At 57.1% G+C, this 27,634-nt stretch overlaps 1 protein-coding gene across 1 annotated transcript; it reads right to left on the bottom strand.

Annotated features, from left to right (window-relative positions):
- Window positions 1-475: 475 nt before the first annotated feature.
- On the bottom strand, window positions 476-27,634 carry HHIPL1 (HHIP like 1). Its single transcript, XM_052659798.1, has 9 exons — window positions 27,341-27,634; window positions 20,190-20,836; window positions 16,817-16,960; window positions 13,818-14,146; window positions 13,244-13,370; window positions 10,211-10,356; window positions 7,048-7,129; window positions 3,396-3,478; window positions 476-1,878 (listed from the first exon to the last, which is right to left on the bottom strand). The coding sequence occupies exons 1-9, from the start codon at window positions 27,632-27,634 to the stop codon at window positions 1,358-1,360; spliced, it is 2,373 nt and encodes a 790-aa protein (XP_052515758.1). The 3' UTR covers window positions 476-1,357.

The raw sequence follows: 27,634 nt of genomic DNA, 5'->3' as shown, positions 1-27,634 counted from the left end.
GACTGTGTAGCCTGCCAGGCTCCTCTGGCCATGGGATTCTCCGGGAAAGAACCCCTGAAGCTTTTCTCTGCAGCTTCATACTCCACAATGAGCTTCATCGAGCAGCTGGGAGACTCTGACAGGCTTCTGCCTGCACCATTTTCTCTGCCAGGCATGCCACCCAGTGCTAGCTGCACTCTCAGGACAACACCCAGGTTGGGTTGGGATGCCCCATCTGGCAACCGCCTCCCAGACATGGGCCATATCCATCCTCACTGCCCAGTGATCACCCTCTGCTTCTCCTCCCTGCCCCCGATCAGAGCCTGAACCCAGCCACACTGATGCCGCTGGACAGGCCTAGCATGAGCCCAGGCTGGGGCCATCTGCAGGCAAAGAACTCCCAGCTGTGAGCAGGAGGGCAACTGCAGGCCCGGGGCCCCTTCTCCCACACCACCCCCAGCTTCCAGTCAGAGAAAAGAGGCGGGAGGGAGGGTTTGTAAACAGTCACGCTGTTGGCACAGCCCTGGGTGACAGAGCATCAGTAGTTTCGCTGGGCCCATAGCCTGGCCAGCCCCTGGAGCGGGACCGGAGGAAGCAGAAGGTTCCCTGGGATTTCACTGAGGGGCTGGGGTGGGGATGCAGATGAAAGAGGTGGTCCCGGCACAGGCTTGACAGCGGAGAGACCTGAAACCTCACCAGCGACCATGATGCCTGGACTGGCTGGGCCTGGGAGGCTTCTCCCAGCAGTCACCTAGTGCCCCCTGCCTGCCCTCCCCAGGGCAGCCTGACTCCCGTCACCCACGGGTCACCCCAGACCCACCCCTCTGATGCCTTCCCTGGTCCCACTAGATGCCTTCAGGCTCTCCTCCACAACTCTGACTGCCAGGCCGCCGGTCCACATCCTTCGGGTCACATTTCTCAGGCCATGATCCAGCTGGCTGGCAGGTCTTCCACTCCCCAGCTGAGCAGGGCAGTCCTGGTCTCCTCCCTCCTTCCACCGGCGGACCTCTGTTAATGCCGCCAGTGGTCAGGTCCACCCTTGAAGGGCAGCTGCCCTCGGTGCTCAGGGCTGTGCTCCTGGCCTGCTGCTTGAGATGCTTGGAAGGAAGAATACTTCTACCCAGAACCACGGCGCCCACAGGGACCATACCGACCCCCCACCACACACTCTGCCGCTTCCGGGTAGACGCAGGGGCAGAAACACACAGAGAACACGTGCGCACAGCACACGCCTCCCACGCATCCACCCGACAGCATTGCAGATGGGTCACCCCAGGCACCCGCCCCACGTTCCGCTCCACCCTCGGACCCCAGCGCACGCACTAGGCGCGCGCCCTGGGTGGAGGGGCCTCCCCGGCTCCGGCCGGACAATGCTCGCCTACAGATCGGGGTCCTCGCGGCTGCACACGACGCCGGCATCTTCCTGGTGGCCGCAGTTGTGCGAGCCCAGGCCGGCGTGCGCACACTCCAGCAGGTTGCGCTCGCTGCCCGTGCAGCGCACGTCGTCCAGCAGGATGGGCAGCCCGCGGCCCTCGCCGAACTCGGCGCGCTTGGCGGCCCGCGCAGCGTACAGGAAGCCTAGCTGGCGGCACACGACGGCCGCCGCCTTGGTGTCCCAGGCGTCATCGCACACGGTGCCCCAGCGTCCCCCCGCGAACACCTCCACGCGCCCGCGGCCCGGGCTGAGGCCCGCCGGCCGCACCAGGCGCACTGCGCCGTTTGAGGGCTCGGGATCGGCTGTGCCGGGTCGTCCCCGCCGCCGCCCGCTGCCCCGACGGCGCCCGGGCCGCGGGGTGGGCCGTGAGGGCCGCGGGGTGGGTGCTGGCGGAGCGGCCGTGGGGCGGCTGCGGCGGGGAGCCTTGGTGGGCCGTGGGATGCTCTCTGTCCTCCGGATGAACTCTGCACAGAGGAAGAGCCTGCGGTCAGAGGGACCCCAGCCGCCCCAGCCCACCCCAGTCCTCCACCCCGGAAGGCAGACCCCAGGGAAAGGTGTCCTGGTTCTTCCCTCTGCTCAGACCCTGAGAATGAGGTCCCCAACAGCGCTTCTGGGGTCACCCTGACCCCACAGATGCCAACCTGGAGCTGGGGCTAGGCGCTTCTCGGGTCATTCTGCAAAGCCCTGCTGCTGCCTTCACTGCCCAGCCCGCCCTTCCCCCACCTCTGGACCGCACCGTCCTCCCCACCCAGGCTCAACCCGCATCCGCTCCAGGCCCTTCCCGGCCCGCCCCCACCCCCTCCAGCTCCTCCTGGCTCTGGGTCCTGGAGGCGCCCCACACAACTTCTCCCATGGGTCCTGGGACACTAAATGACTTCTCTGTCTGCCCCAGCCGGGACACGGCCTGGTCTGACTTCTCCTGTAGCCTCGGCATCCAGCACAGAGCCAGGACCTCGCAGAAGAGCAGAAACTACTGCATGAGTGAGTGGGAAAGGGCCAAGGTTTGAAACCAACAGGGGCTAGAATTACCTCCTACCCCGGAACACCCAGCTCACCCTTTCCCCCAAACTCCTTCTCCTTCTTCAGGGCCAGGCACCCCCACTCCCTGCTGCCTAGTCCCCCTCTTCCTGCCCCACCCCCACCTCCTGGTTGTGCCAGCTGGAGACCTTCTGGGCACACTCAGCCCACTAAAATATTTCCTTTGGCCCACAGGGTGGTTTTTAAAATTGTGAACTAGTTGGCAATATTTTCCAAATCAGGAGATTGTATAATAACAACCCAAGAAGGCAAGGACCATATCTGCTTGCTCAGCGTTAAAGCCCCAGATTGAAGCACATACATGTGCTGGATGGATGCAAGCATGCATATCCTGATTGTCTCAAGAACTGGAAGATCTGACAACACAGGGTCTGTCTCCGTTCCCACCTAGCTTGAGCCCACGGGAACAGCCCCTCCTCAGGGCATACCCTCTTCAGAGGGCCCTAGATCCCACGGGCGGACATTGTGGCCTTGCCTGGCCCCTCCGGAGGATTGGCACCCCTTCCTTCCCCACAAAGCTTGTCAAAAACAGAACCAGCTTATAGCAGACCTGGCCCAGACGTCCCCTCCCCTAGGTGCCCTTGTGCTGAGAATAACTCTTCCCACTCTCGCTCACATATAGATCGACCTCCGTTCTCTGCCCCTCCCGAGAACTCTGAGTGAGCCTTGTCTGGGACCCACTATTTCGCCACATGGGTTCTGACACTTGCAGCCCCTCTGAGCCGCCTTCCGTGGCCTGGGACTGACGCACACCAGGGGAAGGGAGTTTCAGGAGTTCCACGCCCTCTGAGTGTCTGCTGTGCACCAGGCACTGTGCTGGGCCCAGTGAGGGAGCCGAGGAAGGGCATCCAGACCCAGCTAGGAGCATGCACATCTGGGGGGTGGGAGGGGCAAGTGTGGGCTGTGGAAACCCCCTCTGTGTCTCCCGCTGGCAGGCACTTACTTTCTTTGGGCACGAAGTGGATGAGGCGGCTCCTGACCTTCACCCGGGAGGGCTGGATCTGACACTTGCCTGGTGGTGCCCGTCTGCCGACACACAGGACGTCCCGTCATGAGTCACCCCACCCCCCGGGAGCTCACCCTGAGTGTGTCCTTCCGGTATCACCCACCCCCTGCAGCCATGCATGAAGGGGAAAGGCAGGTATGCGTTCAGGCCTGGGCCTGTGTGGACGGTAACAAGGGTGGCCATTCATGGAGCAGCACCCAGGTGGCTCAGTGGCAAAGAATCCGCCTGCAGTGCAGGAGACCTGGGTTTGATCCCTGGGTTGGAAAGATCCTCTGGAGAAGGGAAAGGCTACCCATTCCAGTATTCTGGCCTAGAGAATTCCATGGACTGTATAGTCCAGGGGGTCGCAAAGAGTCAGACACGGCTCAGCGACTTTCACTTTCACTTTCACCCAGGTGGCTCAGTGGTAAAGAATCTGCCTGCCACTGCAGGAGACTCCAGAGACAGAGGTTCGATCCCTGGGTCGGGAAGATCCCCTGGAGAAGGAAATGGCAACCCACTCTAGTATTCTTGACTGGAGAAGCCCTGGACGGAGGAGCCTGGTGGGCTACGAGAGTCGGACCCAACAGCACACTCCTGCTGCACACACCTCCCAGACCCCAAGAGCCCAACTCCAGGACAGGAACACCCCTGAACAGCCTGCTGAACACCCACTCAAGCCTCTGCCTGAAGTGCACGAGGGCCCCAGCGGCCACTGCTAACTCAGGGCATGAAGCGTGCTTGGGATGAGATCAAGCGCCCCACTCCTCCTCCCCAGCCTGCCAGGTCTGACTCCTGTAGCTGCCACAGTAGCCCCATCCCTACATCTTATCCTGGCCCCTGTCCCCCACAGCCTTTGAGGAGGGTCTCTCTCTGTCCCTCTGGTTCTGAGATTTCTGGTGATACAGAATCAAAGGGAAAGGTTAAGTCGATCTGAAGAATAAAGCGGGGAGAGCGGGAGAGCCTCGGGGCTGGCAGCAGAGCTGAGGGAACTGGGGGCCTTGGAGTGCCAGGTTGGAGAGCGCTGGGAGAGAAAAGAGCCTGAGAAGGGTTGCCAGGGCTCTGAATTGGGTCTCCTTGGACATCTTGGAGGGGCACAAGGAAGGAATGGAATCCCATTTTAATGAGCTTCTGGCCGTTGATCTGTGAGTCTTTGAATGGGACCGACCCTATTCTGGGACCAGCCCACGTGGGTCCAAGACTTCAATGGGTTCCAGGAGCACGAGGGGAAAGCCCAAAGGCTGAAGCAGCCACGTGACCCCGGTGGCTTTCAAACAGCCCCGGCAGAAGGGAGAAAGCGAGGGAGGACGTGGGACGTGGGCCGTTCCCCCCCGCCCCCCGAGGCTGAAACACAGCCTGGTTCACATCCTTCTCCAAGCTGCAGAAAGGGTGGTTTTTCCGGCTGCTCTGAGCTCCAGATAATAGCCACACGCGTCAGACCGACCCAGCTGAGTTTTGTTCCTTAAGGAAATTACGTAAAAAAAATTTTGTTTTGCCAAGGGTAGGAGATACACCCAGTAAAATCCCACAGTGGCTATGTTTGGGCAGAGGACCCCCACCCTACCCCCTCCACTTCCCATTTCTTCATTTTCCAAATGTTCTGGAATGCGGCCCCTGTGCCGTATGTTGTGGGTGCAAAAACTTAACATGGATTCCAAAAGAGAAAAGTGCAAGGGATGAGAAGGGTCAGAGACGGTGCGGAAAAGGGGCATCTAGCCTCTTGCCTGCTCCTCTGACCCATGAGACCTTGAGCAGAGATCCCTAAGCCTCAGGTCCCTCTGTTGTAAGCGGGTCATGAGCCCAGAGAGCTGCAAGGGACGCGGGGTCGATCCCTGGGTTGGGAAGATCCCCTGGAGGAGGGAATAGCTACCCTTCCCAGGTGGTGCTAGTGGTAAAGAATCCTCCTGCCAATGCAAGAGATGCAAGAGATGCAAATTTGGTCCCTGGGTCAGGAAGATCCCCTGGAGCAGGTAATGGCAACCCACTCCAGTATTCTTGCCTGAAAAATCCTATGGACAGAGGAGCCTGGTGGGCTACAGTCCATGGGGTCACAAAGACTCAGACACGACTGAAAAGACTAATCTTGCATGCGTGAGCGCAGAAGGACGCTGTACAGACTAAAGGAGTTGGTGGGTCTCAGGCAGCATCTGGCATGAATTAGGTGATAGTTCCTTAGAGAAGCGTTTTTCCCCTCCAAATTGGAAATAACCTAAATGTCCAAGGGATGGATAAGGCAGTCACGGCACAGTGACTCAACAGAAAATTATGCAGCCATCAAAAACGAGCCTTCTGAGGGTGATGTTGCAAACTGGAAATGTTTAAGCAAAATAAGGACAGACCGACAAAGAAAAATGCAAAGTCTGCACGTGTTCCTCCACAACGACAGCAATCCAAATGGGGCCAAGACCTCAGAGGAGGGAAAGAAGCAAGCACTTACGTTTTTCTTGATAGTTATGTCAATAATGAAGAGCTCTGTGCTTTCAACAAAACAGTGTGGTAAACAAGGAATGTCTGAGAGACGGTCATAGACCAGAGAAAGCTAACAAGACACAGTAACTAAATACAACGTGGAGTTCTGGGTGGAATTCTAAAGCAAAGGACATGAGGGAAAAACCAGAGGAATCCTTTTTTTTAAAGTATGGAGGTACCTGACTTTTTAAAAAGCGTGGCGTTTAATGAATAGTAAAGTACCAGTATCGGTTCATTAACTGTGATAGTGTCCGTTGCTCAGTTGTGTCTGACTCCTTCGGACCCCATCGATTGTAACCCACCAGGGTGCTCTGTCCACAGAATTCTCCAGGCAAGAATACTGGAGTGGGTTGCCAGTCCCTTCTCTAGGAGATCTTCCTGACCAGGGAATGGAACCTGGTTCTCCTGCATTGCAGGAAGATTCTTTGCCATCTGAGCCACAAGGGAAGTCCTTAATCCTGACAAATGTACCATGATAACAGGGAATACTGACTGGTGGCTATATGGGAAACTGTGCTATCATGGCAACTTATCTGTAAAACAAAACTGTTAAAATTTTTTAAAGAATTTTAGAAAATGTGGTGGTGGGGTCCATGGTTTTCAGCCCCCGTTGGTATCTTTGGCACCTTTCTAAGGATGGAAGTATGCGTGCTAAGTTGTTTCAGTTGTGTCTGACTGTTTGCAGCCCCAGGGACTGTAGCCTGCCAGGCTCCTCTGTCCATGGAATTTTTCAGGCCAGAATACTGGAGTGGGTTGCCATGCCCTCCTCCAGGGGATCTTCCTGATCCAGGGATTGAACCTGCATCTCTGGCGTCTCCTGCGTTGGCAGGTGTGTGTGTGGTTTTTTTTTTGTTTTTTTGTTGTTTTTTTTTACCAATAGCACCACCTATGAATACAGCAGGACTTCGAGGCTGGCAGAGAGGTTCTGAATCTTAGATCTGCCCTTACCAGCAGTATGAGCTTAGCTAGTCACTTCCCCTCTCTGGGCCTCAGTTTTCTCTTCTGAAAAATGGGGGTGTCAATCACACCCACCTGAGGATGCGGCAGAGAGGGGAAGTGCGGTCACGGAGGGGAGTGCTCCTGGCAGACAGAAGGGGCTCAGGCCCTCTGGGGGCGGGATGGGCGGGAGGCGGGTACTCACCTGGAAGGGTCGATCATCTTGTAGACCACCCCACGCGCCACAGTGGCACTTGGCATGCCTGTTGACATGAAGTACAGCTCCCCTGGAACAAGACGCAAAGCAAAGGGTGAGACTGTTGCCTGGAACACCATCTGGGCCAGCCCCAAGCCCCCACCTCAGGCTCTGGGGCACACCCCAACCTCAGTGAGCCAGGAGGGGAGATGCTCCAGGTCAGTGTACCTCTCCAGTCCCCAGAACGGGGAAATGAGGCTGAGAAAGGCATCCAGACGCACCCTGGGGTCTCTGCAGCACAGCCTCCCGGGGTGCTGGCCACTCTGCCTGCACCCACCCCGGCTCTGACCTCTGCTCATGCCTCCTTCCTGGTGACCCCAGGGACCCCACTCCTGGTCCCTGCCTGGTCTCATGCCCAGCACACACACCTCTGAGCACCAGCGGGGGTCCATAGCCCAGCTCCCCATAGACTGCTTACTGCTGACCAGCTTCCACATTCCCCCACAGGCTTGCCTCATAGGGCTGTTGTGAGGATAACAAGAGCGTGGGGTACCTGCTCCATCAGTGAGAACTATTACTGCCGTTGTTGTTATTGTCACGGGCACCCGGGGCCCAGGCCCTGCCTGGCCCCTGGGGACAGGGACCCCCTTCTCTCCATGGAGCAGCAGGCACCTCCCAGACCGGTAGCAGGGCCAGAAGAGCACAAGCCTGGGGAGTCTCCGGTGTGAATCCCGGCCCTGGCACTTGGCCCCACGTGAGCTCCCGCGGCTCTGGGACAGGCCCTCCAGCCTCAGTTTGTAGAAGTGGACTTACGAGCACCTGGACCATGGATGCTCTCAGGGGAATTGAGTTCTCTGCTCTCTCCTCACCCGTATCCCACCCCCTGGCCCTTGCAGCCACAGGTACAAATGTCCAAAAAGTAGGTTTCATTATTCTCAATGTACAGATGAGAAAATAGAGGCTCAGAGAGGTCAAGTGACTTGCCCAAAGTCACACAGCCGGTGAATGGTTAAGCAGGCCCTGAACTCAGAAACATCTCCTGCCCCCAAGCCCACGCTGATATAGGACATATGGTAGCTGGGAGGCCTAGACATAAGCCACATGTGGCTCAGTGTGATGGTTCAGCCGTGCTAATACCTCCCATCCTTATAAGAGGCAGCGAAGAGCTCTCCCAAGGATCAGGGCAGGGGTGGATTCCCCAAAGAGAGGCTGGGACAGGCAGTGAGATGGGAGCTTGGAGGAAAGCATGACCCTGGTGACTGGTGCAGTCATGGAGGGCTACATGATGGTGGTGTCTGAGAATCACGACCCAGGAAACCTGAAGAATTCTTGAAGGGGAAGACGCTTGAGAGGTGACCTGTGTAACTAGGGTAGAGCCAGCGATCGGGGAACTGGGGGCTGGGGAGGGCAGGACGCTGAGCAGTCAATGCCCTCTGACTTCTCCCTCCAGGAGCCCCAGCCCTACCGTGGTGGGGGTGGTGGGGTGGAATAGGCCCACGAGGTGGATGCACCCTGTGGGAGGGAGCAGGGTTCCAGCAAGCTGGTCCCTGCTGGAGAGTCCACAGGCACAGCCGTGAACTTGAGCCATCACTTCCGGTCTCTGGGCGCCTTTCTGGAGAGAGGCCTTGGGAGCGGCCTGGCTCCTCCCTGGCTGGGCAGCCCTTCTTGAACCTACACTCCAGGCCCTGGAGGAACTTGGGGTCCCCGCACGTGCTGCCCCCTTGGCCTGGATGCACTTCTCCATCAACTGCCTTTGCCTGACAGAGCTCCAGCTTGAGACCCTGCTCTGGGAGGCCTCGGGGGGCCAGGCTGTGTCCAGTGCCCCACCCCCCCATCCCAAGGCTGGGCAGGAAAAGCCAGCCTCAGTCCCCCCACCTGTAAAGTGGCAGCACTGGACTGGGCCCACTCTAAGGCCCCATCCAGCCTAATCTGTGGGAAGCCATGGCCCCCCAACCCCATGCGCAGCCAGGGATCCCTGATGGCACTGCTAAGCTCTGCCCAGGGCCACGCCGTCCCCCTGGTCTCTGCAGTGTGGACTGTCCCTGGAGGACACTGGGCCAGCAGAGGTCCTTGTTGTGCAATTTACAAGCGTCAGAAGAGCAAGCCGAGAGGCAGAGGCTGCAGGGAGCTGGGGCAGTTTGCAGGCCTCAGCTCCCCGGGTCTCTATGACTTCAGGGGCCGCCTGCCTGCGCTCACCGGCAGGCTGTCCCTCAGCCTGTCTGTCTTTGAGGGGCCTCCTCCTGGCCCTCAGTGTCACTCAGAAGGGCCCCCCGGGCCTGCCTCTAGGTCTGGGCTCTGTGGGAGGTGCACCGGGAAAGGGCACCCCCCCCTTCCAAAACATGTTAACCCCCTACTGACCAAAAGAAAAGGCTTTCAAGGGCTCAGTGGGCTTGGGGAGGGCGGTGGGGGCTGGGGCTGCCCTGTGAAAACTTAGATTCTGACGAGTGTCGGTTCAACAAAGGTTTCCCAGACTCAGGCCCGGGGGCTCTGGGCACTGGGCCCTGCGGGGGCACACCTCTCGAAAGGCCCTCGGGAGGGTGTTGCCTAGTAACCTGGCCAAGCATCCACTGGGCCCCACTGGGGGCCCCTCGGCTTTTGTCCAGGGACAATCCGGGGCCAAGGACAAAGGCGGGATCCAGCCCCCAGGGTCCTTCTTCCTCTCCCCTCCCCCTCTGCTCCTGGCATTGAAAACACAAGCGCCTGAACAGGGGACCCACTAACAGGCAAGAAAGCAGTGCCTACCACTCTCCGAGGACAATGCGGCTTCACTCATAGGCCCCATTGCATTTCCCATCAGGAATCCAGGGTGCTGGGGGTCCCCAGGGAGGCACTCTCCCGCCACTTGCCTGCCTTTCCACCATCACACCCGTTCCTGGCCCCATAACCTCCCTGGACTCTTACCTGTGGGGTCACGTGATCCCTCCCAGTAACTCTGCCCGTGGTGGGAGTGGGGGACCACTGCTCCCATTTTCCAGATGAGGAAATGGAAGCTCAGACAGGTGAGAACTGACACCCAGGCAAGGCTCAAGACCTCTGAACATGTCACCCTCCAGCCTGAAGGTGACTCAGGCCTGAGACGCCATCCCGGGAATCCCAGGCCAGAAGCACCCAGGCGTGGGGGGTCAGTGCCAGGCAGGGGCAGCCCGGATGGAAGGGCCTCAGGAGCGCTCACCAGCCTCATCCTCGGCGAAGGAGATGATGTGTGGGTAGTAGTTGTTGATGAGGCCTGGGAACGCGCAGGTCTGGCCTCGGCCCATGCAGATCTCGCTGTACCGCCACTGACCTGTCTCTGGGTTCTCCCGAAGGGACATCAGTCGCCTGCAAAGGAGGATGGGCTGAGGGGTCCTGCCTGGCAGGGTGCCTGGGGGAAGCCCACCCACCAACCCACCCATCCACTCATCTGTTAGCCATGCAACCAGGACTGCACATAATATACAGGGTTCAGTGCCAAATGAGCGTGCAAGGACCCTTGTTCAAAATGTACTAAAAGTTTCAAGACAGTGAGGGCAGATCGTTAAACTGAGCGTGGGCCCTTCTGAGCACGTCTGTGCAAGCGCACAGACTGCACATCCGGGAAGCCTGCCCTGTGTGCAGTCTTTACTGAGCACCGGCTGTTGGATCAGCCAAAAAGTTTGTTTGGGTGTTTCTGTTAGATGTACGGAAAAGCCCGAGCAAACTGTTTGGCTAACCCAGTACACGGCAGGAGAAGCATGTGTGCGGAGTCACTCAGCGGTGTCCGACTCTGTGACCCCACCGACTGTAGGCCGCCAGGCTCCTCTGTCCATGGGATTCTCCAGGCAAGAATACTGGAGTGGGTTGTCATGCCTTCCTCCATGGGATCTTCCCAACCCAGAGATCCAACCCAGCTCTCCCACATTGCAGGCAGATTCTTTACCACCTGAGCCATCAGGGAAGCCCAGGAGAAGCACATGGGTGAACAAGACCAACTTGGTTTCAGCCTCCTCCGTTCAGTTCCGATCACTGACCAGCAGGAGGCAGTCAGGAGCCAACTTCCAGTTCAGAAGCCTCCAAGGCTGTGTAGACTTGGGAGCTGCCTCCACTTGGGAGCATGAAATGGAGAATCTGGGTTTTTTTTGTTTTTTGTTTTTGATGCGGACCATTTTAAAAGCAGTCATTGGATTTGTTGTGATACTGCTTCTGTTGTTTATGTTTTGGTGTTTCGGGGCCGCAAGGCACATGGAATCTCAGCTCCCCACCAGGGATGAATCCATGGCCCCTGCAGTGGAAGGCAAAGTCTTCACCACTGGACTACCAGGGAATTCCCAAAGTGGAGAATTTGGCATCTCCAGAATATGCTGATTTTGTCCCTACTTCCTTCTACGCTTGTTAGTCGCCTAGGGATACTTTCAGGCCCTGCTTGGTTGCCCCTCCTCCTAGAAGCCCTCCTGACTGCTCCTTTGCTGGGCTTCCCCAGAAAGCATGTGAGACTCACACCTGACTTGGGTGTAAGGTGTTCTTCAACCTTGTTGCTCTAGCCTTGGCATGAAGCTTGACCCAGCAGAGGAGCTTGGCAAGTGCCAGCAAAATTCACTGAATTTCTATGTTCAGGTGACTTGGACATTTCTGGGGTGGGGGTGGGGGGCGTAGCAGAAGAGTAAAGGGAGAATCGGGGTAAAAAGAGAGGTTTCTTCTAGACCCATTTTCCAGATGGGATAACTGAGTCCAGAGGGAGATTCTCCAAGCTGGGAGAAGGACCTAGCAACCAGAGGCCCAGGTCAAGGTTCTCTGTCAGCTCCAGCTATAGACAAATGGCCACAAACCCACCCCAGTTCAGCAGCCTGCAAGAGGTAAGAATTCTGCCAGCCTCAGGCTTCTTTACTTCCTCTCTGAACAGAGACCCTGTTCAATTGCCCTTATGTGGAGAGGCTAGGGTGCGAATAATTAAGAACTGGTGATCCAGTGGTTAGGATTCCACACTTCCACTACAGGAGACCTGGTTTTGACCCCTGGTTGGGGAAATAAGATTCTTCAAGCTGCATGGGAATGAGAGGGGAGTGTCTCGCTCAGTCGTGTCCGACTCTTTGCAACCTCATGGACTGTGGCCCGCCAGGCTCCTCTGTCCATGGGATTCTCCAGGCAAGAAGACTGGAGTGGGTTGCCATTTCCTTCTCCAGGGGATCTTCCCAACCCAGGGATGGAACCTGGGTCTCCTGCATTGCAGGCAGACGCTTTATCCTCTGCGCCACCAGGAAAGCCCTCAAGCTGCATGGTGCAACCAAAAAAAAAAAAAAAACATTTCACAGGAGGCTGGAAAGGTCCTGAGGTCACTAACAGATCCTTCCATTTTATTAATAAAACAAAACAACAACAAATCAACCAGAAATTGGGCATTCTAGATTCTAAGTGCTGTATATGTATGAAAGTGAAAAGTGAAAGTGAAGTCACTCAGTCACGTCCGACTCTGTGACCCCATGGACTGTAGCCCACCAGGCTCCTCCATCCATGGGATTTTCCAGGCAAGAATACTGGAGTGGGTTGCCATTTCCTTCTCCAGAGGATCTTCCTGACCCAGGGATTGAACCCAGGTCTTCCACATTGTAGGTGGACGCTTTACTGTCTGAGCTACCAGGGAACTTCCCCATATATGTGTGAACAGGACTCAAATAAGCTTAGTAAGCAGGTACTATTATCATTTTGCAGATGAGGACATTAAGGCTCAGAGAAGTGAAGCAGCTGGCTCAAGGTCACACAGCTAATAAGCGCACCAGGTCGGACACAGGTCATCTCAGCTACATTTTAAAACATCATGCCAGGTGTGTGGCTTCCCTGGGCCTCTTTGGGCCTCAGTTTTCCCCTCTGTACAATGGGAGAAACAGGTGGTCATGAGGTAAGCTCCCCCGGGGGAAAGAGTCTGACCCATGTCAGACTTGGCAGGTATGGTCTTGAACCCTCTCTGAAACCTGTTTGGGATGTGATTTACCACACCCCTCTTTTCCCCCAACACAGCAACCCCTCTCTGGGGGCTCAGTGGGTGGAGGCAGGAAGGCTCCATGGGGCCCAGTGGGCTGACCTCAGCTGGATCCCCAGGTCCCCTCTCTCCAGCACGGTGACCTCTCTGGCCAGGTGGCACAGGTCCTGGCTTCCAGGAGACGGATGACCTAGAGCGGTCAAAGGTGGTATTCGGGTTCCCCGACCTTTCACCTCTGCGGTCCCTGACCCTCAGAACTGCTGCTGGGTCACCTACCCGCTCATGAAGTCTCCAAAAATGTAGAGGCCGTTCAGGTTGGGGTACTCGCAGCCCCGGTACACGTAGCCCCCAGTCACCGACTTGCCCAGTTTGTGCGGGTAGGCGAAAATCGGCAGCACGTCATCTGCAGAGTGAGGAGAGGCTGGGTGAGCCTGCAGGGGAGCCCCCCGGAGGCTCCGCGGGTGGTCCTGAGTCCTGCCCGGCCAAGGGGTGGGAGGTCCCTAGGAGGGCCCCAGAGAGTCAACGAGAAAGGGTGATGCTTAAAGTTTGTGTGGTACGGAGAGGGCAAGGATTTGCCGGGCAGGAAGATTTGGGGAGGGCGGCGGGGGAGCCGTTCCGGAGGGAAGAGCAAGCGAGGGAAGTCCCTGGTGGGTGCGCGGCTGGCTACAGCGCGCATCCCGATGGGGGGGCGGATGTTGTACCAGGATCGGGGGTCCCCAGTGGCGCGGGCGGTAGGTGAGGTTAGGGGGCCACCGAGGGAGGCGTGGGCGCACAGCCGTGGAGTGAGGGGTGGCAGATCTGGGGAGAGGGGTCCCCGGGGGCGCGGAGCGGGGTGGGGTGGGGCGGTCACCGAGGGAGGCGTTGGCGCACAGCTTGCGGTCATAGCACTCGTAGCCCTCGCGGGCGCGCCAGCCATAGTTGCGGCCGCGCTCCACCAGATCCACCTCCTCGAACTTGTTCTGGCCCACGTCGCCGCAGAAGAGGCGCCCGCGGCCCTCGCCCGTCGCCGGGTCGCCGCGGTCGAAGGAGCAGCGCCACATGTTGCGTACCCCGAAGGCGTAGACCTCCGGCCGCGCGGCGGGGTCGCCCACGAACGGGTTGTCGGGCGGGATGCGGTAGAGCGGGCCGCGCTCGTTGCGGTCCACGTCGATGCGCAGCACCTTGCCCAGCAGCGCCGATCTGCGGGAGAAAGCACCGACTGGGGCGGGGCTGGGGCTGGGGGTAGCGGGGCCTGGAGCCCAAGGCCGCCCTGTGCAAGGCAAGTTGGCTCTGGGGCCAGAGACCCCAAGCTCAAGTCCTCAGCAGCCATGCACCAGCTGGGTAACCCCCATCATTCAGTTTGACGTTGTCAGACACCTTACCGTGCGCCAGGCTCCGTGCTCAGCAACAACCATCTGTTGCTTTGTTTCATCTTCACAGCAAATCTTTTATGTTATGTCGTCCTTTAGTCACTAAGTCATGCCCAGCTCTTCCGACTCTCTGGACTGTAGCCCACCAGGCTCCTCTGTCCATGGGATTTCCCAGGCAAGAATACTGGAGTGGGTTGCCATTTCCTTCTCCAGGGGATCTTCCCAACCCAGGGATCGAACCCAGTCTCCTGCACTGGCAGGCGGGTTCTTTACCCACTGAGCCACCAGGGAAGCCCCAGTCTTGTAGGTAAGTGGGTGCTGTTGTGCCATTTATTTCACAGACGGGGCAGCTGAGCTCAGAGAGGCCATGGAGCACCCCTGCTTGCCTCACCCCTCATAGACTGAGATCCAGTCTAGGTAGCCTGGCTGCAGAAACCCAAGCTCTTCACCGCACTTTCTGACCTCCCCAGGCCTTGGGGTTCTCTGCTGTAATGTTAGATGGTCCCTCTCTTTCTTTGCAGGACTGTGCTACAGGGTGAAAATGATACTAGAAAAATAATGCCTATTTACAGCTTACTTTCAGCACCTAGCACAACAACAGGCATGCAGTAGGCGCTCATTAAGTGTTTGGTGAGTGAATGAACGAATAACTGCAATCAAAGTCAAGTGCACCATGTAAGAGTACAAGGGAGGGCAGGGAGACGGGAGAGAACGTGGCAGATGTTAGCAGGAAGTGGGAGGTGGGGTTCTTGCCTTCTCTCTCACACACGTGCCCAAGGCCACCGCAGCAGGTCAGAGGGCCAAACACGCCTCCGAAGCAGTTCAGCTCACCCCACACTCCACACACACCATCCTGAACTCAGGCTCTGAGAGGGGAACAACTTGCCAGTCTCCCAGGCAGCTCTGGACTGGGAAGTGAGGTCCCTTCAGGGTGCCTGGCAACATCGGCTTCTGGGGCCTGGGAGCAAGACCTCAGCAGGTTGCCTCCAGAGCCATGCGGAACAGGGCGCAGCTGCAGCCTGGACCTCCACGCAGCCACTGGGGTGAGCAGCTTCTGGGGCTCATTCATTGCAGGACAAAAGTCACACACGATGGAATCTGTGACGTGCTTAAAGATGTCCAGAGGGGAACACACTCTCTTCATCTGTGGCTTTTTCTTATAGTATTTATTTCTTTGGCCGTGTCGGGTCTTAGGTGAGGCGTGTGAGATCTTTAGTTCGGGCATGGGAACTCCTGGTTTTGGCATGTGGGATCTAATTCCTTGACCAGGGATTGAGCTGCACTGGGGGCAGAGTCTTAACCGCTGGACCACCAGGGAAGCCCCTTCATCTGTGAGTTTTTGATGCACTTACTACAAGGTTTTCCCCTAGCATTTGGGTGCACTCCCTTTGGGCTGCTTCTTAAGGCAGGACTGGCTGCTCTGCCCATTTGATGCAACTGTGTACCCCACATCCTCACAGAGCATCAGCACCCAAGCATTTCTGTCATCACTAAAGACACCACACAAGTGTCCTCTTTCACGATAAAACGCTCCCCCCCGCCCCAGTAGCTGCCCCACAGTTAATCCCCTATTGTGGACTTCTAGGTTCTGCTCCAGTGAGTTCCTCTCACACTCTCCAGCCTCCTCTGCACCAAGCTTCGGATTACTCCTCAGAGCCCACACACCACGCTCCAGGCTTTGATATGTAAGTGGGCAAAACTCATAGCAGCAAAATAATGTTTTAAGTCTTGTCCAATTATCCACAAATCCCTAATCTCTATTTTCTCAACTTCATCTCTAAATACATCCCAAACAGGAGAAAACTGCAGTGATTCTTACACTGTCACATATGAAAGCACAAGTCACAAACTGGGAACACTTTAATTACTGTAATCAGCATCATATGCGCTATTTTTACTCTCTGGGCTGAGGAAGGTTTTGTGATTTGGGCTGAGAGAATGGAGGAGGCTGCCCTGAGACTCCTGGGTATCCTCGTCTATACTCTTGAGACTGTGTCTGTGTGTGTGTCTGTGTAAAGGAAGGGAATGGTGGCAGGCCATCTTCTCAAGCCCAGAATTGAGGAACTGAGAGCAAGACTCTGCTTCAATTTCGGGGTCATCTCGGGTGACCCTTGGGGTAGAAAACCCACATGCTCATCCATACAGCCCTGCTCCAGCCAGCTCACACTCCCTATTTGGTCTGGGAAGCACCCTTTTCCTTCCTCTGGCTCCAGCAGGGCTGGGCAGACTTCAGAGAAAAATCTCATCTTCCCAGAGGCTCTGTGATGCTACCTTTCAGGTACCCATCACCTTTATTCCTCATAACAAGCCTCCCCATGGAGATGATCATTATTCCTTTCTAACTGATAAGAGAAAGGCACTGGGTTCCCCAGCTGGCTAGCTGCAGGCTGAGCTGGGACCCAAAGCCATTTCTATTGCCCTAGTTTCATGGCTGAGGAAGTCATTCGCCCTCCAGGAGAGTACATAAACCAATCCACCCACCAACCAAATCAGAACATACTTGTTTTGGGCGTTTCCAAACTTCCCAAAGGGGTCTCCAGCCATCCCGCCATCTCCGGTAAAGGTGTAGAGGTACCCATCATCCCCAAAGAGCAGCTGGCCTCCATTATGGTTCGAGGCTGGTTCTTCGATTTCCAGGATTATCCTAAAAGAAGATAAGCCACCCCCGACAAAAACAAACAAACAAACAAATCTCAGCCAGAAACACAAAACAAGATCACAGCAATAAAGCCTCCTCTCTCTTAGATGCCATTTCGTAGTTGGAAAGACTTTCCATATCCTTTATAGGAGGTGATTTGTATAAGGATCTGGCAGGCTAGGAAGGGATAATTCACATCACTGTGCCAGTGAGATCCAAGAGGCTCAGAGAGGTTGAGCAACTTGCCCAAGGTCACACAGCCCATACACAGCAGAGCTGGGTCAGGAACTCGGGACTTCTGGTTCTGGTCAAGTGCTTTTTCCACTGCTTCCCTGTTATGATCAAGTGAAACCGTTGACCCAGTCACTGGCACGACTGGTTTCTTCATCATCATAGCTACCCACACACCAGCCACTTAAGCTGAGCACTTGTGACACAGTCTCTCATTTGTTATGGTTGTGACTTCTAGGGAGGCGGGCTGCAGGGTGTGGACTATGCTCAGCTCCACACTCACTTCTCAGTGACCTCCTTTACTGCCAGGGCAGGAATCTTCCACCACACTGCCAGTCAGCTAACCTCCAGTTAGGGCTTGCCAGGAGAGGGTGGCAGGCAAGGGGAAGGGAGGAGCCCCATGGCCCTGGTCTCTGGCACTGCCTCCGGAAGCAATGGTTGCAGGGACGGCGACAGCGGCTGGTGAATGTGGACCCCTGGCTTTCTGCCCAGACATCTGGGTACCAGGAGCGGCAAAACCCAGCAGCACCAAGACCTCCTTGCCTTTTGTTCCCCTCGCTTCTCACAAGAACTCATCTCTAGGGACCTTGACCCTCTCCTTTTCCTTCTCCAGCCCTCCCAATATTAGCCAACTCTCTGTATTAAATTCCCTTTGACCAAAATGCTTAGGCTAGTTTAGGTTTTCCGGGATTGGCGACTGACTGGCCAATCCTTTATTAATGCAGATAAGAAACCTGAGATACATAAATGTCAGGTACCTTGAACCCAGGACTTTCGACCTTCAGAACCAAGACCAGAGGCCTTTCTATTGTGAGATCAACATACATGACATGGGGAGCCACACACAATCCCTAAACCAGGTCCCCCACGGAAAGGACAGCCCAGACTGTTGGACATCCAGCCCTGAGAAAAGAGACTGACCGCTGACTCAGGCAAGGATGACCATTCATTGCTGGCTCCGCCCTGAGCCAGCCATGCCTACTCTTCCCCTGCAAGAGTCAGGTTCTAGGCTGGTACTGTGAGGTCCCCAGAGGGATCCTTGCTGAACCCCAATTCTGAAATATGTTCATCTGTATATCTTGTGTTCCACCTTCAGTCTTCATCAGGAATCCATTTTTTAAAGTCATCATTGAAGATGCATTCATCCTATCTCTGTCTCCCCTCTGTGAGAGTCACATGACAAACTTGGCCTCTCTTGGAGAATCAGTTGTGTGGCCTCATATAAGATAATGAGAATTATGCTTTCTCTTTTTGCCCTGGCTTCCAGGAAGCTCACAGGCAAGATCTATTAATACATGAGATTCTCACATTAGTCAGTTTGATTCCTTCTTTTTGTACTTTCAATGTCAAGAGTTTATAATTTTATCAAATGCATGATGTCCTGTTATTTGCTTATTTGTCCTCAGATGAGCCCCGGTCCTCCTCTTACCTGCTCTCTACTTCAGAAGGCCAGCTCCTGCAAACTACATTTCCCATGCTCCTCAGCTAACTGGCCTCCAGCTAGGTTTAGCCAAGGGAAGCATCGGCAGGAGACTGGAGTTGTGGGGAGAAAGTGAAAGTGTTAGTCGCTCAGTCACGTCTGACTCCTTGCGACTCCATGGACTGTAGCTGGCCAGGTTCCTGTTCGTGGGATTCTCCAGGCAAGAATAGTAGAGTAGGGTGCCATTCCCTTCTCCAGCGGCTCTTCCCAACCCAGGGATGGGAACCCTGGTCTCCTGAATTGCAGGCAGATACTTTACCAGCTCCTACAGACTACATTTCCCATGCTCCTCAGCTAACTGACCTCCAGCTAGGTTCAGCCAAGGAAAGCACTGTCAGGAGATGAGATGGGGGTAGGGGGAGATTCAGGGGTATTTCTCCCTCTCCCTCTCTGCTTCAGGCAGTGTCTTGGCAGTAGCTGCACCTCTTCCCTGGCTCCAGCTGCCCCCACCCAGACCCACGATGGTTCCAGCTTCTACCCAGCGGCCCCAGCTCAGGGGCCCCAGGAACCCTGCCTCTCACAGTCCAAGAGGTGAAGTCATCTCCCTTCAGTTGCTGAACTCGGGGTTGCCTCCCTTCTCCCCCTATCTCCCCCCCATTTCTCATTCATCATTTCCAACACCTGAGGAACTAATTCCCAGTATCAAATTCTGCCTATTTGGATTACCTGGCACAGGACTTATTTTCCTATTGGAGACAGATTATGTATGCCCTTCACACCAGGCTAGGTCAAAAATTGTTCCTCGCTCAGTCGTGTCTAACTCTGTGACCCGGTGGACTGTAGCCCCCGCAGGCTCCTTTTGTCCATGGAATTCTTCCAGGCAAAAATACTTCTCCAGGGGATCTTTCCCGACCCAGGCATCAAACTAGGGTCTTCTGCATGGCAGGATGGCAGATTTTTTATGCTCTGAGCTGCCAGGGAAACCCTGTCACACCTGTTTTCAAAACAGCTGGAGCATAACTAATACCCAAAAAGCAGGCTGGGTATTGGGAGGAGAAGAAGCCTGGAGGCAAAGAACGGATAAACACGCAGTTGGGAGGGTGGGAAGGAGCAATTTGCCTGGGGGTGGAGTGTGGAGGTGACAAGTAGGAGGTGGGGGCCAGCCAGGTGAGAATGGTCCCTTGCGGCCAGAGCTGGGCAGGTGGGAGCAGTGGATTGGGCCTGGGAGGGAAGCAGACAGATCAGAGTTCCAGCTCTGACACTTCCTAGCTGTGTGACCTAGCAGTCCCTTCACCTCTCTGAGCCGCCACTTCCTCATCTGTAAAATGGGGCTGCATGAAAACCAGATGAAACGAACCATCTAGAGTACCTGAGCCAGGAGCTGGACTCAAGTCCCCGTGACGTCTGTTTGGCAACTGCCTCTCCCCTGAACTCCTAGGGGACTCAGCCCCCTTACTGGGTGTGACGGTCAAAGTATTTCACACCTCTCGGGGCGCAGCGCAGATCCAACGGACCATTGCTGGTGCGCAGCCCTGCCAGATCTCGGCCCCGCCCCCTCCCGGCCTGGGCTCCCGGGGGAACCACCTCTCGGAGTCGTGGTCCACAGCGTTGACGTCATCCTCCGAGACCCTGAACTCGCTGATGCGGACCCACTCGTCAAAGCCGACGCCCACCGAGTAGTAGACGTAGAGCTTGCCGTTGTGCCGGAAGCGGGGGTGGAAGGCCAGGCCCAGGAAGCCCCGCTCGTCGCCCTCCCAGGGCGAGGTGAGCACGGCGCGGCTGATGTTCAGGAAGGGCTTCTCCAGCCGCGAGCGGTCGGGCAGGTAGACCCACACCAGCCCCAGCTGCTCGGCCACGAAGAAGCGGTGGGTGCCGTCCCGGGCGTGGACCATGGCCACCGGGTTGCGCAGCCCGTTGGCCACCTCCTCCAGGCACAGCTGCAGGCAGCCCTCGGCGTCAGCCACCACGCGGCCCAGGTTGGAGGTGAGGTTCTCGTTGACCAGCAGGCGCGGGAAGCAGTAGTCGGTGTCGTCCAGGGACAGAGAGCGGCAGAGCTTGGCGCGGTTGCCCTCCAGCGCCCAGAGCTCGCGGTCCGGAGACAGGTGCCGGAAGAGGCCCCGGCACGTCTGCCACATGTCCAGGCAGTAGTCCTCGCAGAGCCCGGGCACCGTCCGCAGGGGCGTGGACGGGTCCTCTGCGTCGTAAAGGTGGGCCGCGTAGGGCGAGCATTCCTGCAGAGACAGGCACGCGCAGGGATGCTCTGGGGTGGGTTTACCAGCCGTGTGACTGCGGGCGGTTCACCCCATCTCCTAGAGCCTCAGTCTGCTGATCTGTAAAATGGGAAGACGCCATCTGTCCGTTCCACCCACGGTCTCAACTACAGCTCCAGGGGGCCTGCATCGCCTCACCTTCCTCCTTTCTCTTGCCTTGATGCTTCTGTTAGAATAACCACACTATGACTACTCCTGCTACTAACAACATCAGGAGTTATTCTTAAGCACCTACTGTCTGCCAGAAAGGATCTGAGGCATTTTAATACATTTTTTCTTTTATTTACTTATTTTTAAAAAATATGTATGTATTTGGCTGCCCCAGGTCTTAGTTTCAGCCCTCGAGATCTTCAGCTGTAGTAGGTGACAGGGCTTCCCTGGTGGCTCAGATGGTAGAGAATCTGCCTGCAGGAGACCAGGGTTTGATCCCTGGGTCAGGAAGATCCCCTGGAGAAGGAAATGGCTACCCACTCCAGTACTATTGCCTGGAGAATTCTATGGACAGAAAAGCCTGGCGGGTTATAGACCATGAGGTCCCAAAGAGTTGGACACAACTGAGTGATTAATACATGTGAACTTTTGCAGCATGTGGGATCCACTTCCCTGACCAGGGATCAAACCCGTGGCCTTCTGCATTGGGCGTGCAGAGACTTAGCTACTGGACCACCAGGGAAGTTCCACTTTCTGTCTTAATATGCTGCCTCCACCCTATACCTCCATGATTCACTCCACTTTTTTCTAGATCCCTACTCAAGGGGCACCTCCAGGAAGGTCTTCACTGACCACCCATCCCATCACCCCCATTTCCTCCTGACCTCTGTTTTGGCTTAAAACAGAAAACAAAAAAAAGCAAACACTGTAACATTCCCTGATAATGCAATAAAAATCAATGGGTTTACTTGTTTATTGTCTGCCTTCCGCGGAACCTAAATTCCACGAGGGCAGGAATTTTGCCTGCGTTGGTCCCTGTCGTATCCCAGAGCCTGAGATGGTGTCTGGCATACAGGAGGCCCACGGTGAATACCTAGGCACCATGCTGGACACTGACTCACCCCGGTCAGCCATCGTTTAATCCCCACAAGAGCCCACAATGGGGGGGGGGGGGGGCTCCCTCCTGCACATGGGGAGACCGAGGTGTGGGCCCCCCAGTGTCACTCAGCACCATTCGGTGAGCATGGAGGATGTGGGTTTGGTCTCAGGTGGACCCCATCCCCCAGCACCGGGGAAGTGATGCACGTACACATATGAGTACCTTGATTACACTCCTGCCCCCACTTCCTCTGTCCCCCTGGCCACCAGGACCTGCCTCCTCCTTCCCTCTGACCTTGGGTTTGGTCCCTCCAGGCAGGGCCCTGAGCCTGTCCCCTGCGGCCAGACCGGATTTTCCGTGAGATGAATCAGACCCGCTTCTCCCCTGCTCCCCCTCCCCTCCAGGACCTCTTCAGATCCTCCTGACCTCACTGGCCCCTTTTCCGGCTCTGCTTTGCTGTGACTCCACGGGGCAAAACCCAACAGCTATGGCTCCCTCCTCTACCTCCCCCCAGGGGCTTCCCCACTGATGAGACACTGGGGATCCCACTCAGCTCCTGCTTGGGCAGGATCTGGAAGGCAGGGGAGTTAAGGCCTGATGTGGCAAACCTTGGGCCCCTGGGAGAGGAAGCTGATGGATAGATTGTCACTCCTGCTGGCAGGGTCCGCTCACCCTAAGAAGGGAAAAAAACCCATGAACTCTGGCCCAGGTACTGCTTTCTGAGAACCCACATGGTGACCAGGCCTCTCCCAGATCCGGAACCCACCATCTGAGAGCTGAAAGCCCCCCCAACCCCCTGCCCCCCAGAGCAAAGGTCTCAGCATCCCAGGCTCTCTAAGGACGTCCTTCAGCTAGAACCTCTGACCGAGCCCCCAGCCCCCATCCCTCGCCCTCACCGTGAGCTCACCAGGCCAGGGCCTGCGGGTCTGAGTCAGCCCCGGGCCCCTGGAGGCCTCCAGGGATGCTCATCCCCCAGTAGGGGAGGCACAGACAGGCCCACGTGGCCGGCTCCCAGGAAGGGCCCAGCTGGGCTCCCACCAGAGGTCCCCAGGGGCCGTGGGTGGCAGGCTGCCCTGTTGGCTGGGTCCTCAGGCTCCTGGCCAGAGGCCACACCCTCCTTTTACACGGCTGTAGCTTTTGGTCACACCGTTGGCCGGTCCTCCTGGCCTGTCTCCTGCTACCGTGGGGCTGCAGGCCACTTAGTGACGTGCTTGTGGTCTGGTGAGCACCGTCCTGGGCCCAGACAGGGAGGCTGTGTTCCATGTGTTCCAGACGGCCCGGCTCTGGCCTCTGTGCCGTGCCCCTTCTCTCACGCTTCCCCCGGAGGCCCCGTGAGTCCCGCCAGCAGTCGTGGGTGGATCAGGGAGGGTCTGTGCGCACACACAGCTCATTTCTGCTTTGCGAGGTAGGGTCATGGTGATTCCTACTAGATATGAGAAGCTGAGGCTCCAAGAAGGCCGCATGCCAAGAAGTGGCCAAGCCACGGCTCAGACCCGGGTCTCATGACACCTAGACCAGGGCTCTTTTCAGATTACTCACTGGAATTTCATTCAACAAGTGCTTACTGCGTTCAGACTCCAAGCCAGGCACTGTCCTCAGCTCCAGAGACAGTGGGCAGCTAAACAGACCTCTGCAAGCCAATCTGAGTGCCCTTCACGCATCAGAACCCAACCCATGGGACTTCCCTGGTGGTCCAGCGGCTAAGACTCCACACTCCCAATGCAGGGGGCCCAGGTTCCATCCCTGGTCAGGAAACTACATCCCACATGCGACAGCTGAGTTCTCATGCCACAACTAAAACTCCTGTGTGCCACAGCTAAGACCTGGCACAGCCAAATAAATAAATAGCAAAAAAAAAATAAATAAAGAGCAACTAGCCTCACAGTGGTCAGTGGGGGGAGGCAGCAGAAAACCCATGGAAAACCAGCCCAGTGTCCCATTGCTCAGCTGTCTGTGCCTTTCAGCACAGGGACAACCAGCCTGCCCACCTTACTGCCCAGGATTGCCTCTGTGCGGTTGCTGACACTCATGGCCCTCAGCCCAGGGTCCCGAAGGCTTCTTATGTCCATCATCTACTCTTTAGGAAGACTGAGTCTTTTTTTTTTTCAGTTGTGCCACGTGGCTAGTTCCTTGACCAGGAATCAAACTCTCAGCAGTGAAATCACAGAGCCCTAACCACTGGACCACCAGGGAATTCCCCAGGAAGACTGAGTCTTTGTACACAATATTCACTTGTAGGACATTCCCTCCTTGCCCACTTCGGCATCTGGCAAACTCCTATGCACGCCGCAAAGCCCGACTCAATGGCCTCTTACACCTCTGTTCCCTGACTCCCTTGTGGATGCTCCTACAGTTCTCTGCCCACATCTCAGACACAATGTTCACCTAGATGTATTTCTGTAGCTTGCGGCGTGAGCTCTGTCTCTGCTGTCACCTCCCCATGGTTCAGGTGGTCTGCATAACAAGGACTTGGTTATCTCTGTGTGTCTGTCCACCCGCTAGGCTGTGGGATCCTTCAGGGCAGGGATTCCAGGGCCCAGCACATGGTGAGGCTTCAAGAAGGCCGGCAACATGGCCAAGTGATTAAGAGAGGGGTTCTGGAGTCAGAGCACACGGGAGACCGATCTACCATTTCCCGAGTGACCCTGGGCAAGTCCCTTAACCCGTCTGTGCCTATGTCCCCGTCTACAAAAGGGAAGAAATTCCCACGAGCAACAAACTGAAGCATAGAGCTATTGGGAGAAATACACGGGAGCGATACATGTGTTTTCTGAGTAAGTGCTCAAACAACGCCGACTATCAGAGGCAGCTCAGTGTTCCCTCCTCCAGGAAGGCTTCCCTGACCTTTTCAGGGCGAGCTCTGCCTCCATGGTGACCCTTGGGGAGCCTTTGGCCCATTCTGATAAGTGTCTCTGTGTCCCCTGAATTGAACAAGGAGACTTTTGAGAACTGGGTTTGTGACTGGCCAACAGCCCCGAGGCCCAGCACCCAGCACAGGGCCAACTCCTGACAGGCTCCGAAGTACTGTCTGCCCAGCAGCTGAGCCTGCAGAGCACGTTGTGCACAGACTTCTATCAGAAACCAGGCTTTGATGGCTTGGGGCACTTAGAGGCCATCGCAGTCACATGGAAGTTTGTGGCATAGACTGGCTCTCATCAACCTGGGACCTGAGTTACCACATGTCACAAGCTCTCTCTTCTCCTTCCTATGACATCAGATGGACCAGGGCAAAGCCTCAGGAAAGAGTCTGAAGGGGCCAGGAGGGACCACTGCCCTCTGGCTAGGTAGCCATCATGGGCATCTGGAGGAGTCTTGGGTGTCAGATGGGCGCATGTTCTGGGGGGACTGTGGGCGCAGCCATGGTTTTATGGTCTCTTTCGCCATCGGGAGTCCAGGCAGATGCGAGGGCCTGAATTCCATCACTGACTGAAACTTGCAAACAAGGCACCTCGGCCCCCTCCCCTGGTGGAAATCAGGAGGTGCTGAGTCCAGACGGCCTTGGCTTGCTGGGAACACTGTCCCTGGTCCAGCGCTCTCCCTCCCTCCCACGAGGCCCTCCAGGGAAACCATGATCCAGCCTCCGCTGCATTCTCCAAGCTCGCTCCAGACATGAGGTCACTCCCAAGACGCTTGGGGTGAGATGCTAGCAGCCATTCTACCACAGCTTGCTCAAGGCCAGGCCATGCTGGGATGGTTCCCAAGGACAGAGGGGAGCCTCCTGCCAGGAATAGGGTAGTGAGACTGGCCCTTCCCTTCTTCCTCCGCAGACCTGCCTACCTTCAGTGCCCCGCTGAGCCTGGCACATAGTAAATGCTCAATTAAAACAAAAAGGCAAAAAAACACGGAATGGACGCATGAACTGTTCTACGCGACTGACATGGGAAGACTACAGAATCTGGTCATCCGGGGCCCCCAGATTGGTGAGGGAGGTGGACACTTGACTGCATCAGTCTTGCTCCCCTGAGATGCACAGCGTGGGGGTTCCGGGGGGTCCACCAAAAGAGAGAGGCCTCGCAGCCCCTCTTATTTCTTGCTCAGACGATGGCTCAGTCACCTGGGCAATGAGTGTGGCCCGAGTGTCACCGTGGCCACTTCCGGGTTGTATGATCACCAGGCCAGTTCCTGCCTCTCCGGGCCTTCCCTGAATCAGCAGCTGGGCCCCACTCAGTCCCTGCTTGGGGCTGGGCAGCCACTGGGGACCAAGGAGGCACTAGAGAAATCCAGGCAGAATGGCTCACTGAGCTCTGAGTGTGTGTCATTCAGTCTTCATGGCAAGCGGGGGTGGCGGGGGAGGGCGGGGAAACTTTAGACCTCCCCCAATGTAAACATGATGCAACTGAAGTGGAGGGATGACCTGTCCGGGGCTGCAAGGCCAGGAAGTGGCAGAGCCAGGATCAGACCCTAGTACGTCTGAATCCAAGCCAGCCTCGGTTGGCCCCACCCCTCCCGCCAGCACCTGCCTCTGATGGCAGAGGGCTAGGACTCTGCTGTGCAGACAGGATCCCTCCACCCACGGGTCCTCCCACTCTTCCGGGGCTGGGCCTGGGCCAGCCTTCAGATTTCTCAGCCTTGACCCAATACCCGCCAGGGGTTGGGGTCATCAGGCACTCTGGAGTCAGGACAATGAACAACCGAGGCCCAATCTGGTGTGAGGAGAAGCCGGGGTGCAGCTCTCAGAGGAGGGACGGGGGCCAAGAGGCTTCACCACAGGGATGTCTTGGGTGGTCTCCGAGGATGAGAGAGCCCACGCTGGGTGGGAGCGCCGTCCCAGGGAGAGGGCACAGCACGAACCTAGGGGGTCTGGAACCGCCTGGCACATCTCACTACCGGCGTCACCCAGGGTAGGAGCCCCAGTGGGTGTCAGGGTCCCGCAGTCCGGAGGGGCCCTCAGAGCACTCCTTCAGGTTGGGGGGAAAAGCCCTCATTGGGAGCAGGGTTCCCCAAACCCCTCGACAAACCCAAGCCCAGCGCGATGGTCATGCCCTCTGCAGGGGTCAGTGGGCGCCCACCTCCTCCCAGGGGCAACGAAAGGCAGCTCGGAGCAGGACAAAAGCTTCCCATCCTGGAGCTTGGACAAGGGTAGGGCTCTCCGGGGCTGGAGCTCTGGGGGCATCTTTAGGCGGTGCCAGGGCAGAAGAGCCCCCCAGACTCGGAGGGAGCAATGATTTCATCAGGAGGAGAAACCGAGACCCAGAGAAAACCTAAGTCACAAAGTTAGTGATGGCAAAGCCCACAGCCATCCGAGGATGCCCGACTCCCCGCCCCCTGCCGAATGACTCCCGCCCGGGGGCCTCTGGTTCCGAAGCCCGATGCCCAGTCTGGATCCTTCTCGCCCAGTAGAGTTGCCAACGCCGCCACCCTCGCATCTGGGACCGAGGCCCCGCGCGCGCGCCCCCTCCCGCCGCGCGCCCCGCACGGCCCGCGTGCCCGCTCACCTGGCACAGCAAGTCGAGCGCGTAGCCGGCGCACTCGGCCCACATCGCGGCGTCCACGCGCGCCGCCACGGCCCCGAAGCGCCGGGCCAGCGCCGCGTCCTGCTCGGGAGTGCAGCAGCCGAAGGCCGAGTACTGGGAGCAGAAGCGCAGCGGCTGCGGCGGCCGGAAGGGCGGCCTGAAGTCCAGGCACTGCGGGTGCGCCGCGGCCCCGAGCGCCCGAAGCGCCAGCAGCGCCAGCAGCGCCCCGGCCCCGGCCCCGGCCCCGGCCCCGGCCCCGGCCCGCCGGCCCGCCAT

The sequence above is a fragment of the Budorcas taxicolor genome, chromosome 21, assembly GCF_023091745.1.
Source record: "Budorcas taxicolor isolate Tak-1 chromosome 21, Takin1.1, whole genome shotgun sequence".
Lineage (NCBI taxonomy): Eukaryota > Metazoa > Chordata > Mammalia > Artiodactyla > Bovidae > Budorcas > Budorcas taxicolor.
This window is presented reverse-complemented; position numbering and strand designations above follow the sequence as displayed.